Source organism: Diceros bicornis, chromosome 29 (assembly GCF_020826845.1).
Source record: "Diceros bicornis minor isolate mBicDic1 chromosome 29, mDicBic1.mat.cur, whole genome shotgun sequence".
Taxonomy (NCBI): Eukaryota; Metazoa; Chordata; class Mammalia; order Perissodactyla; family Rhinocerotidae; genus Diceros; species Diceros bicornis.
Window position 1 is genome coordinate 26947899 of NC_080768.1, and position 14332 is coordinate 26962230.

Sequence of the window (14332 nt, forward strand, 5' to 3'; positions counted from 1 at the left end):
TATACCCATGCTTGCTCCTTCACCTCATTCAGATCTTTGTTCACATGTTACCTTTGCGGTGAGACCTTGCCTAACCATCACATTTTAAATTACAGCCCTTATCTCCATTGCCCTGTTTTTCCCAGCTCTTATTTTTTCCATAACATTATTTATCACCATCTGACCGATCAGATTTTACCTACTTGTTTATTGTCTATTTCTCCTAGGTGGATATATAAGTTTCATGAGAGCAAGAATTTTTGTTTTGTTCACTAGTGTATCCTCAGAAAGTAGAATTGTGCCTGGCACTTGATATACACTCAATAAATATTTGACGAATGATGAGTTGGATGGATAGATGACATTAAAGAATTTGGTTAACCTGCATAGTAATATATAATCTGCTTCATTTGTTGTGGTTGAGCTTAATGATTACTAAAACTGACCTGATACAATTTAAATGTCTCAATAAAAAGTGACTACCCAACAAGTGTTAGTAGCATCATGGGTATGGGTGGAATCACCCACAAAGTACACACACATGGAGAAAAGAAGAGGGCAAGGATTCCCTTGTTCTTCCTTCACCCACTTGTCTGGCTGCTTTCTATGCCTCCTCAAACCACCACAATTTCTTAGAAGCCATTTCCAGTAAAAACATTGGGACTCCAGGGAGTTACTTCACCTGTGAAGAGAATTAGTATCTCTGCAGATCAGGGCAAATGTGAAGCTCCAGAGACCTGGGTCTCACTGTGAGCACAGGCATTAATTCCACTCCTGGCATTCAAGCAAAGGTGCTGGAGTTATTATAGAAGGCAGTATAGAGTAGGTGTTAAAAGTGCACACACCAGAGCCAAAACACTATGGCTCAAATTGTGGCGTCACACTTAATAATCATGTGACTTTGGGCAAGTAACCTAACTTTTCAGTTATTCAGTTTTATCATCTGTGCAATGCATTTAATAACAGTACTTACCTCATAGTTATTGGGAAGCTTAAATGAATTAATGTAGATAAGGCACTTAAGACATATATATAGTACTATATATCATATATAAGTACTGTATAAGTGATAGTGCTATTTGATATTTGTACTATATATATGATACATAGTAAGTACCATATATATTTGATAGTGCTATAGTAAGTACCATATAGTGATACTGCTATTTGAAGCTAGTTTCTTACTGTTTGAGACACAGAGCCATCCGCTCCTTGAATGCTTACCCAGAGGTGGGCTACACACTGCTTTGTGTTCCCAGAGTACCCTATATGCACTGCCCTTGGAGCACTCAAAACATTGTGTTGACATTATCTGTTTATGAGTCCTTCTCCCCTACCAGACCATAAACACTCAACATCTAGTGCCAGGTCTAATTCATTTTGTAATCTCTGCCTGGTATGGCACCTGCCACATGGAAAACACTCCTGTGCCTATAGGGGCCAGGTTCTTAACTAGATGTAAATTAACAAAGGGAATGGTGGAGAATAATTGCCTTCTGGCAATACCAAGTGGCAGCAACTAGGCAACTTCAGCTTATTGTCATGTGGAAAAATAGGCTGAGGGCTTCATATCATCTGATTTTCCAAAGAAGCCCTCTATTAGTTTTCTATTGCTGCTGTAATAAATTATCACAAATTTCAGTAGTAGCTTAAAACAATACAAATGTATTTCACAGTTCTGCAGGTCATAAATCTGGCACGGGTCTTAACGGGCTTAAATGAGGATGTTGGCAGGGCTGCTTTCTTTCCTGGCAGCTCTAAGGGAGAGTTTGTTTCCTTACCTTTTTCACCTTCTGGAGGCTGCCCACATTCCTTGACTTGTGCTTCCATTCCTTTATCTTCAAAGCCAGCTATGGCTGGTTGAATTCTTCTCACATTGCATCCCCACAATCTCCTTTTCTGCCTCCTTTTTGCACTTTTAGGTATAGTACTCTTGTGATAACATTAGGCACCCAGATAATCCAGGAAAATCTCCCTATTTTAAGGTCAGCTGATTAGCAACCTTAATTCTATCTGCAACCTTAAATCCACTTCGTCATGTAAGCTAACATAGTCACAGATTCCATGGATTAGGACATGGATATCTTTGGGATGCCATTAGTCAGCCTACCACAAGGCCCAAATATGGATAGGAAAATGAATTTTGGATTGCTCTGTTATGTTTTCTCTGATATGGGGCCTTTCATTTGTTGGTTTGCTTTTTTTCTCTCATGTTGTTGGCCCTTCTCACATGCTTGGTGATTTATGATGGCGGGCTCTTCTTCTGTGGGAGATTTTTTCTGCAAACACCCTGGATCTCAGGGGCCTCAGGAACTATGGCTGTGTTGATTTCTCTTGAGGTAGTCTTAGAGCTGTGGTGGTCTCCCACATAACAGCAACAGTGGTTTCTCAGCACTGTGGGGCAGAGTCTTTTGAGGGAGAAACCTGCATACTTCCAGGCTGAGGCACCCTCCTTTGCAGACTCTCCACCTGCCCCACACCATGACAACAGCAGGAAGAGACTATTCATGTTTCCCCAAAACACGAGGCTCTTTCAGTTTCCAAGCTCGTTAGACCTTCTTTTAAGACACTGTAAAGCAAAAGAAGAAGCAGATGCGAGAGGTCAAATATCAACATTATTGGGTGAAAAGGAACCTGCTTGTTATTGGGTAGGCAAAATTAGTCTTGTTTCCCAGGTAACCTTTGTCCATCCCAGACCAGAGGCCTTCCCAGTTCTTGATAATAATAACGGCTGACATCTACATAGCATTCATCACGTGCCAGAAGCTGTTTGAAGCACTTGGCGTATATTAACTCATTTATTTCTCACAACTCTTGATATCCCCACCTCGTAGAGGGGTTTCCAGAGAGGTTAAATGACTTCTCCTGGATTACTCAATGTCTTATTCTGAGCAACGACATCAAAACGAAGACAAGATAGAAAGGAGCAGGCAATACCAAGAGAAATTGCACACAAACACCACTTAAACAGCTTTCACTCATTTATTTCTTTCAACAGGCCAACCAACAACCGCAAGCAAGCGAGAGGAGATAGCAGGTGGAAGGCAGTGCCACACGTTTGGGAATCCATTAGTGTCTCTGACTGCCTCGGCTGCCACTTATTCCCGGCCAGTAGGTCTGGTGGTCTCTGCTCGCACAGGTCTTAGCTTCAATCTGCACCAAGAGTAGGAGTTGCCTCATGGTCAGTATGTGGTAGTCCGCAACCCCTCAGACAGTCGCAGGGGTCAACGTTCATCGCGGCTCGGCGGGCTGGCCCTATGTTCTGATGGGGGAGGCTGAGCACCCTGGGCCTGCCTCACAATCTATTGGTTTGCAGTTACATCAGCCCTAATCTGATTGGCTACACCCACAGTTACATAAGCCATTACATCATTACAGATGCACTGTTGGCTAGTTACACCCTTCCTTGTCAATACATTCCAGAACTTTCGGAACTTTTCTAACTTGTTTATGACTTTGGGGGAGTAGCAGGTGTTTATCTCTTGTGAGTGAGGAAGCTATATGCTCATCCTTAATGGAGTATATATGTATGATTTCAATTAATTTTGGAAAAAATACTTAAGAAAAGGAATGTTTTTGGTGGGAAAGCTTGTTTACCATTTTTTTAAGTTCAGCAAATAGGTTTTTATTTATCCCTGTTACAATGTAGGATGGGGCATCCTTGAATCACACACAGCAAGTTAGTGACAAAGCTAGGATTCATATCCAAGCAGTCTAAATGCAGAACCCACATTCCTTATATTGCCTCTCTTCCTGGAGCTAACATTTCATGTTGAACTGACTACTCCCAAGCGTACAGACCTTACCAGAAAAATATCCAAGTTATCAGAGGGCAGACTATGGATATCTCGGGAACAGCATCCAGAGGACTCTGCTACGTAAGAGATATTTTAAAGCAACTGAAAATTTCAATGGGGGAATGCTAATAAACTAATATATAGGAGAGTTTTAAATTACTGTAATTTTCCTGCCTTGTAGTAAGTTGTTTTGCTTTTTCTTTTAATAAAACTTTTTCCGATGCAACGCGGTTAGCATGATTGCAGCTGTTGGAATTGTTGCCCAGCTATGGTTTCTAACAGAAGAGTCTCCTGAGTTTCTGGATGGAACTTCAGCTAAAATTTCTCTTAGCTTAGTAATACCTTCATAGCGAAATCGGGCCCTTGGCACCAAGGGCATTTCTGACATAAGAGTAACTTATCCTCTAAGGTCAAGGTGAAGAGACGGCACTGCCTCAGCCAAACTATAGCTCTAGCCTTGTGCTTTTGAATTTGCAGAGGCATTGCACAGAGCATCGAGGAATAAGTGGATTTAGTAGACCCAAGATACTACCAGTGAACTTGGATCTGGGGCAGATCAAAGAGAAGTATACGGATAGAATAACCACACCAAGTCTAATTGAAATATGGAGACCACACAAGTTTGTGATTGCGTAACTTACAAAGTGTGTCCATATGATTGCCACGGGGGAAAAAACAAACACAACACAGTCCAGATGGTGAGCGCTCTTTGAGTTGGTGGCTCTTTCTTTTGTGTCAACAATACGGCTTAAGAGGGTGCTGTGTCCTCACGTTTTTTACCACATGGACATGGGTTTTTTTGAAAACATTTTTGGAAGTGATAAGAGGCTACACAACTATGATCCTCAGCAACAATTCTTGGGGATAGTCAGGGCCAGTATAGAACCTTGAATTTTCAGATGAGGCAACAATTAAACCTGATCTTTCTTTGCTTAAGATTCCTGTTACACGTAAAATGGTGAATATTTATTCCCAGTCACTATCTTTGTCATAAAGGAATTTATGAGGAGATAGCTATCAATAGTGGCTATCAGTTCCCATTAACATTTTATGTATGCCACATAAGAGAATGAAACTAACACTCAAGGAGTGCTTACAAAACACCTAGGTCTTTGTTTTTTTTTTAAACAATATACTTTATTTATTTATATTTTTGTGAGGAAGATCGTCCCTGAGCTAACAACCATGCCAATCCTCCTCTTTTTGCTGGGGAAGACTGCCCCTGGGCTAACACCTATGCCTATCTTCCTCCACTTTATATGGGACGCTGTCACAGCATGGCCTGACAAGCGGCGCCTCTGTGCGCGCCCAGGATCCGAACTGGGGTGCCAGCAGCAGAGCGCGCGCACTTAACTGCTATGCCACGGGCTGGCCCCACCTAGGTCTTTTAATCCTCACAACAATGCTACAATAAAAGCAGAATTTTAGAATAACAGAGCTGAAGCTTATCCACCAAGATTAGCCAACTAGTAATTATCAGAGATGTATTCAAGCCCATGTTGTTTGACTCCAAGCTTTGCTCTTTTCACAAGGGTATAGTGCATCCTTCATGGAATTGTGTCTAGCTGTGAAAGATTAGGTAATGGTATCTGCCCTTTCATGTTTAGAGTTCAACATTTTTAATCCATGTAAACCTAAACCTCATAAATACTTAATGTTAAGTACTTTTACTACTTTCCACTGGAGGGGAAAAAAGCAATTTCTAATTGATCGAACGCATTTTCAGACATACTGTACCAGTAGAGTAGTTTAAGGCAATTCAGCCTTTTTACCTCTATCCAGCAGAAATTTTCGGTACAAATTTATTTTGTACTGATAAACAAACACAATAGATGCATTTTGAATTAGGGTGAATATTACTACTTCTTCTTGTGATTTATGAGTAACTGGCCATCAGGGGACCGGGTGAGATCATTCCTTATGCCTCCCCATTAAGGGAGAAGGCTGTAGTCAAGACCGCACAAGGTGAGTTATGGACATCTAATGTATCTTGTTGATTTACCCCCACTCCTCAATGCTATCCTGTGCTGTGCATTAATTTAAGATTCAGAACCAGGAGAATGTGTGTTGTAGACAGATTTTAGTTGCACTGATGGAGTTTTCCTATCCAGCCACAGATCTGTTAATTTCTGAATTAACAATGACACAAATTTATAAAACAGGTGGATAATGTTAGAGTTATAATCTGTAACCCCACATTAGGTGACAATAAATGTCACTCATAATATTAACTATGTTCCTGACCTTGTATTTAGAGGGTAGTCCTAAATAAACTGATTTATTTAGAGGGGAATATTAACATCACACTAATTATATTTAATAATGAACATGTGAAACCACAATTTATCACCTGGTTCAATATTCTACAATGCTAACTTTTTACTTGGCCCATCTAAATCTTGTATTTTTCTTAAGACAGAATCTCTGTCTCTGTCCACTCTATTGGAATAGTGCTGTTTGTCTAAACTGCCACATTGCCTAGTTTACTTTATTTAACAGCAGGCAGGAAATGGAGACCTCACTGAGATCATACCATGCACTGATACATCTCTTTTGATGGCAGACAAAAAAAGTAGATATAGGCAGAGGGAAGAGAGAAAAAGTAGTCGTTGAAGAATGGCATCTAAAGGTAAGTGATGAATAGTAGTCAGGTTTTTATTGTAGTTTGGGAGGGGACAGAAGAGGGGTGAGAGGAATGGAGGAGAAGAGAGGTTCAGCTAAAAATAATTCAAAAGAAAGGAACATTCCACTTATTTGAGTCAAGCTTAAGGGGAGAAATAAAAGTACAGAGATAATAGAATAGAATAAAACATAATTTTAATAGTTAATTATTGAACTATTAATTCGATTTTGCAGAGGGGAACTTGATACACAGAGTGGTTAAATAGCTTGTTCCAATTTACACAGCTAGTATATGGCAGAGCTTGAATTCCAATCCTGGCAATCTGAACCACTATTTTAAAATGGAGTATTAACAAAGTACATAGAGTCAAAAAATTTACAGACTGGGGACATAGAGACCAAGGAAATAACCGGGGGCGGGGGGGGGGGGGGAGGGAGACTGCATTTAAAAAAACCAATGGGCTAAATATAGGGTTAGAGCGCTTTGTATACATTAGATTATTTAATTCCGCTAACAATTCTATGAGGTAGGTACTATTCCATTTTTCAGACGAGGACACTTGATAGATGATAAAGGATATCTCTTCCTGCCCTCAGTTACATCTCAGTAGCTGGCTCTGGAGCAAGATAAGGAAGACTGAAGGAGACTTGGCAACAGAACAGAGCAGGGCAAGGTAAGCAAGCTGAAAGCGAGAAATGCAGGAAAATTTCCCATTTAGGCAGAGGCTAGTTCCAGGTTTCAAATTTCCCCAGCCGGCCCGCCAAGGCGTCACAGAGCCCGCCCCTAAGTCACAAAGCCACGCCCCCTTCTCTGGCCGTTCTGTGAGCTCCCAAGGCTTCCCTCCTTCTCTTTGACCCCGCCCACTCCGCCTAGCATCATTTCCTGTGCGCTGGGTGCTGATTGGTCCCGCCGTCGGAAGTGAGGGCGGGCGGTGGGGCCGTTGCCGCAGTGACAGTGCTGGGGGAGTCCGAAGATGGCGGCGTCGCGTCGCTCTCAGCATCATCACCACCATCATCAACAACAGCTCCAGCCCGCCCCAGGGGCTTCGGCGCCGCCGCCGCCACCTCCCCCGCCCCTCAGCCCCGGCCTGGCCCCGGGGACCACCCCAGCCTCCCCCACGGCGGGTGGCCTGGCCCCCTTCGCCTCCCCGCGGCACGGCCTAGCGCTGCCGGAGGGGGATGGCAGTCGGGATCCGCCCGACAGGCCCCGATCCCCGGACCCGGTTGACAGTACCAGCTGTTGCAGTACCACCAGCACAATCTGTGCCGTCGCCGCCGCTCCCGTGGTCCCGGCGGTTTCTGCTTCATCTGCCGTCGGGGTCGCTCCCAACTCAGCCGGCGGTGGTAGTAACAATTCACCGTCGTCCTCTTCTTCCCCGACTTCTTCCTCCTCTTCCTCTCCATCCTCCCCTGGATCCAGCTTGGCAGAGAGCCCTGAGGCGGCCGGAGTTAGCACCACAGCAACCTTGGGGCCTGGGACAGCGGGACCTGGGTCAGGGGTCCCAGCAGTGAGCGGGGCCCTACGGGAACTGTTGGAGGCCTGTCGCAATGGGGACGTGTCCCGGGTAAAGAGGCTGGTGGACGCGGCAAACGTGAATGCTAAGGACATGGCCGGCCGGAAGTCTTCTCCCCTGCACTTCGCTGCAGGTCAGAGACTTTTGAATTGTTTATTAAGGGTTTTGGTGTTGGGGACGGGGGTCGGGGTAGGGAAAGAAAATAAGTTATTATGATGGAACAAAATGGGGGCGTGGTTATGGCTCTTCAACACCTCACCGGAAAATTAGAGGTTCCTTTCTTTAGATAGTGCCTGGGTGATGGGGGCGTGGTGGGGGCATGTGTGAATCCATTCTTTTTAGTGTTTGTACAGCGTTACTTGTTCTCATTCCCAAACTCCTTTAGTGGTAATCTCTGGGTATTGGTATACTTAAACTTTTTCAGTTCCGCGTGTGTAGGAATAAAGTTAGGTTTGAGCAGTCTTAGAGTAGTTTCGTAGTTTGTTTGCTAGTTTATTTCATTTTTGCAAGAAAAATATGTCCCATGAGGACAGTCGAGACCAAAAGAAGTTTAATGTAACTCAGCAAGTGTTTAAGGATCTATCGTATATCGTAGTCTTAGTAAGCCAATAGAAGACATAAATGAAGTTGTGAAACTTTTCCCCTTTCTCAGGGATTTTTCACTCTAATTGGGTAGATCAAAATATGCTTATATGAAACAACTGGAGAAGAATATTTGGATGCATTATGTGATGGCAAAAGAAATACAGGTTTGGAAGTTCTGGGCGCTGCTATTTGTTGTCTAACAGGCAATCTCAGTTGCCTCGGTTTTCTCATGGGCAACAATGATATACTAAGGTTGAGTGATGATTTAGTGAGAAGCGTCTGGCACATAAGTTCTTCAGAAAAAATGCTAATTCCTAAACCCTGGACCACACACTTTTGTCTTTTTCTTTTTTGAATAAGTAGTTGACCAGTTTCTTTTAAAAACATCTAATATATTTTTATAAAAATACAGAGAAATATAAAACAAAAACAGAGGACCATAATCTCACTGCCCAGATATCTACTATTGATATTTTAAAAAATAAAAGTAATAATGTTATATACATTAGAAATGTATGTTATATATACATTATAAAGTTTGTATAGGACAGAAATATACAAAATGAAAAAGCCCCCCAACCCGCACGAATCAAAGATAACACGCCAAAGATACCTTCTGTAAATTTTCTTGCTATGTTTCTAATATATATATCACTTCTTCAATTTGTTCTGTTAATAGTAAAACATATATTAATAATTTATTATCTGTATTATTTATTTTTACCACAACTTGGAAGATATTATTATTCTCATTTTACAGATGCCAAAGTGAAGCACATACATATCTTCAGGTTCACAGAGCAAGTAGTGGAACCTGAATTTGAACTCAGTTTGATTTTAGAGCTTGTGAAATCAAGCTTAAACTGTTCTAATCTATACCTGGGTTAAGGTCACTTTTCATTTTTGTGAGTAATTGTGATGGAGGGTTTCTACTTTCGCAGTGTTTTGGGGGAAGACGTAATTGGGGCCATATACTCCAAGAGGAGCGTTCACACATTTTTTATTGCAGCCCAAACTTGGAAATATATTTTACATTGTCACACACTCACACAAACTTAATCAAAAGTTTTAGGAAACCATGCTTTCCCTTACTACATGTGTTGTATTGCGATATTTTATATCCTAGTCCATTGTGCTTTTTACAAATGCTGTTTGTGATCCATTAATGGGTCATCAGCAATATGAGAAACACTTACAGGAAATCATTATTAGATCACTGGATCTGTACTTGATATCTAGACACTACTATTAGGAAAGTGGTGAATTGAATCATAAACAGGCTTACATCTAAGTAGATATTTGCTCAAGGGTATTGCTTATTTTAGGTGAAATAGCATGTTTTTCTTTAGGCCAAATGAAAAGCCTAAGTCTGATATTACAAATCAACCGAAGTTGTTTACTTTTGCATACTTTATTCCAAATTTGACTGTTTTAACACATTGTTTCACAAATCTCGTCATTCCTCACTATACTGCATTATAAGTGATCACTAACAGATGATAGTTAGTTATATTTAGTTGAGTAATAATGTACTTATTTAGGATTAGTCACACATAAAATCGTGCTTGTCTCCCAAGTCACGCCACAATAGTTTTTATTCTGCTTTAGAGTTTTATGTGTACCCAGATAAGCTAGAAGACACACAGTGAAACAGTCTTGTAATTATGTTGTAGTTATGAGAACCTAACCTTGAACTGGCTTTTTTAGAGAAAAAATTCTTTTTAGTTCAATTGTGGAAAACAGACAACAGTAAAACTCTCCATGGTCTAAAAACATAACACCCTGTAGTCAATTTACTATACTTGCATGTTTGTGTACATAGCATTAAAGCTTTGTTAAATCTAGTCTTCTCCACATGAGTAGGGCTGAGTAATTAAAAGTAATTGTCAGTTGTTGACTGTTAGTTGGTTGAGATGCTAGTCATTGAATTGTCATGAAATAGCTGTTTTAAAGATAAGAAATTGGTACAATCCCTTGGATGGAAAAGTTTAAAAATTGTGGTTCATTTGTTCCACAGATATTTGATTACTTATCATAGGTCGGGTGTTAAATACTGACACAATTATGCAGTGGCAGATAGTCCTTACCCTTATGGCGGTCACAGTCTGGTGGGGAAGGTGAAACAAGAACAACAACATAACAAAAACTCACTAATCCAAGAGTGATAGGAAAAGTACATTATACTGTCTGTTGGAGCAAAATAGGGACTCGTGTCCTGGTATCAGAACATTGAAGGAAGTCTTTCTAGATCAAGAGATTTTTTAAGCAAGATTTTAAAAGATGAATCCAAGCTAGCCAAACAAAGACTAGAGGGAAGAATGTTAATTAATACCTTTATTTCCATTTAAAAATGAGTTTACAGTTCTATAGAATGAAATGAAACCATTTTTAAAATCTCAGAAGTGGTATGAAGTAATATTTAAATCCTTATGACTTTTTTAAATATTACCATAAGAGTAACTATAATTCTTTCTAGCGGCAGAATTAAGAATCCTTTCTATCCCATTTTGGACTGTGGTAATTATTTATTTAGTATGGCTTAGAGACAATATTAATAATGGAATCATCCTCCCTGCAATTAGAAACATAATCTTCAGTTTCCATTGTTGATACAGGTTCTCAAAATAGTATTTCTAAAGCCTTCTTAAGACGGCCATATCAAAATGATTCAGTCTTTCATTGTTGTCTAAAGTTTAAATAAGACTTTCTCTTCTACAGATAAGATCATTGACCCTGGTTTTCTTTTGTTCAAAGGACAAAGCTTTATAAATAGTATCAGTTTAGCGTGATATTATCTCAGTTCAGTGCCTAGTAGTGACATATTTTTGTTAAAGAATCAGTCTATTCTGATGGTCTCTTTTTAAAGAAAACTTCAGATGAGGTCTTTTTAAAAAAAGACTTTTAACAAAGCATTGAATTCTGAAATTTCATAGTATTTACTTTAAATTGAAGAAATTTTGAAATAGGCTTCCTGGTAGTTAATTAACGTATAACTTGGATTAGGATATATAATATGAGGTACGTCAGTACCAAAACCAGCAAAATATATATGGCAGTTTTATGCTTTCTTTTGATTTGATGGTGCAACACAGCACACATTTAACCATATGGAGGTTGTGTGACTCATTCCTGTCTCTTCTGATTTTTCAACTTGACCGTGCTTGTGTTTTTTTTTTCCTTATCACTGTGCAAATGTAATTCCTAGTGAAAAACACTGTGTCCTCTAAGCTGTTGCCCATCAGTGGGTAAGAAAATGAGTTAGAATGCTTCAGGCCTGGAGTGGGAATCTTTTTGTACTTTGCATTGTCTGGCAAGGTCCTTGAAAATGCTTTTAAGCAAACACGTCCTGCCCCAGGGTTTAAGAAGGATCTAATTTGGTAATAAGAGAAAAGGAACTAGTTTCATAAAGATCTTCCCAGAGTTAAAATTGTTGGCTACAAACTGGATTGTCTTTTACTTAGTGTTTTCTTAAAACTTTATGCTTTGCTTAAGGTACCACTTTAAAAAAAAGTTCACATAGGACTTTTAGTTAGAAAGATATGCAAAAGTGTCTCTTTCTTTTTGCCTTAATATCACTCTTTGGAGGCAAATGATTTAAAGAACAAATTAGCTATTTGTAAAGTGTTATGTAAAAGTATCTCTAATAATTGGTAACAAGCAAACTCTTCAGCAATAGACGAATGCTTACCTAAATTAAAATACTTCATGATTTCTGTTAATATCTATCTGCTTATATTTTCCTTTATCCATCAATCTGTCTTTTTTCTGATGCATGTCAATGTAACTTGCAGCCATCTGTGCAGCTTTCCCTAAATACACTAATATGCATATCATTATCTAGAGTTCAGTATTTGTATAAAGATTGTCTTTTAATGTAAAATCTGGACAAATCTTATGTGTACATTCACTGAGATTTGACAAATGCAAGCACTTGTGTAACTCAAACCCTTATAGAAAGTCATCATAACCTCAGAAAGTTCCCTCATGCCCCCCCCATTCCCGTCCTCCCCTCCCCCAGAGACAAACACTGTTCTAACCCCCACTGCCCACCCCCGCCCCATAGATTGAGTTGCCTGTTTTAGAAGTTCATATACATGGACTCATACAGTGTTTACTCTTTTTCCGTAAGACTTCTTTTGCTCAGCATGTTTTTGATGATGTGGCATGTATCAGTAGTTTTTTTACTGCTGAATAGTATTTTATTATATGAATATGCTACAGTTAGTTTATCTCTTCTCCTGTTGTCAGACCCTTAGGCTGTTTGCAGTTTTTGGCTATTATGAATACAGCTATTATGAACATTCTTGTAAAATTCTTTTTGAAAACATAGATTTTTTTTCTCTTGGTCCAATCTCTAGTATTAGAATTGCTGGGCCATAGGGTAGGTAAATGTTCACTTTTATGAGAAACTGCCAGACCTTTTCCCAAAGTGGATATGCCATTTTACATTCCCATCAACAACGATTGAGAGTTCCAGTTCCATATCTTGGCCAGCTTTTGATATTCTCAGATGTTTTAATTTTAACCATTCTGGTGGGAATGTGTGGTAGTTCATTGTGGTTTTATTTTGCATTTCTCTGAAGTCTAATGTTCAAGACTTTTTCATGTGTTTGCCATTTATGTATCTTTTATGAAGTTTTGCCCCCTTTTTTTTTAATTGGGCAAAGTTTCCATTTATTGGACTTATGTTTATTGAATTTTAGGAGTACTCTATATTCTGCCAGCTAATCCTTTGTTGGATAAATGTTGTGCTGATTCATTTACTTAATAGGGTCCTTCAAACAGAAGTTTTAAATTTAAATTTATTTTATTTATGTATTTATTTTATGGTTATTGCTTTCTGTGACCTATGACCTGGATAAGAAGTTTTACCTATTCCCAAGTCACAAAGATATATGTTTCTTACTGAAAGCTTTATAGTTTTAGCTTTTACATTTAGGTTTGTTATCAATATTATGTTCACTTTTGTGTTATCTGTGAGCTTGGGTTGAAGTTTATTTTTTTTCATATGACTATCCAGTTTTTCTAGTACCATTTGTGGAAAGACCTTCCTTTCTCTATTGGATTGTTCTTCGATGTTGTCACAAATCAGATGTTTGTATAAGTGAGGGTCTATATCCAGACTTTTCGTTCTGTCTCATTGATCTGTTTGTCTGTTTTTATGCCAGTATTGCGTTGGCCTGGTTACCTTAGCTTTGTAGTTAGTCTTGAAGTTGATAGTGGACTACTCCGCTTGGCTCGTATGTTTCCGGATTGCTTTGTATCTACTAGGTGTGTTGCATTTTCATTGAAATTTTAGAATCAGATTGTCAGTTTCTACAACAGCATGCTGAGATTGTGATTGTGATTATGCTGAATCTGTAGGTCACTTTGGGGAAAATTGACGTCTTAACAATATTGAGTCTTCCAATCCATGAATGTTATTTAGGTCTTCTTTATTTTTTCTCAGCAATTTTTGTAATTTTTAGTGTAGGAGTCTTTCATGACGTTTATTATTCCTAAAATTTTTTTTAATGTATATTGATGCTATTGTAATGGGTATTGAAAATTTTTATTCTTTGCTGTTGATGTGATCAATTTGTATATTAACCTTGTATCCTGTGACTGAGAACTCAATTATTATTTCTAGTAGCTCTTCTGTAAATTCTTTAGGATTTTCATTCAAGAATCATATTGTCTGCAAATAGAGACAATTATATCTTGTTATTTCTTTTTCATGACAATGTTGAACAAAAGTGGCAAGGTAGACGTCTTTGCCTTGTTCCAGCTCTTAGGGGGAAAATGTTCAGTATTTCACCATTAAGAAAGATGTTAGCTGTCTTTTATCAGATTGAG

The 14332-nt window shown here is 39.2% G+C and overlaps 1 protein-coding gene across 2 annotated transcripts in view; it reads left to right on the forward strand.

The window, feature by feature from the left end:
* The first annotated feature begins 7354 nt into the window (after positions 1-7354).
* The window catches only part of TNKS (tankyrase), a 214256-nt gene continuing 207278 nt past the window's right edge, over positions 7355-14332 (forward strand). The window contains exon 1 of one of the 2 annotated variants that reach the window (XM_058525140.1): positions 7355-8045. In XM_058525140.1, the coding sequence (XP_058381123.1) occupies positions 7373-8045 (673 nt within the window). In that variant the 5' untranslated portion in view covers positions 7355-7372. The remainder of the gene's footprint in view (positions 8046-14332) is intronic. The other variant, XM_058525141.1, reaches the window with a different exon arrangement.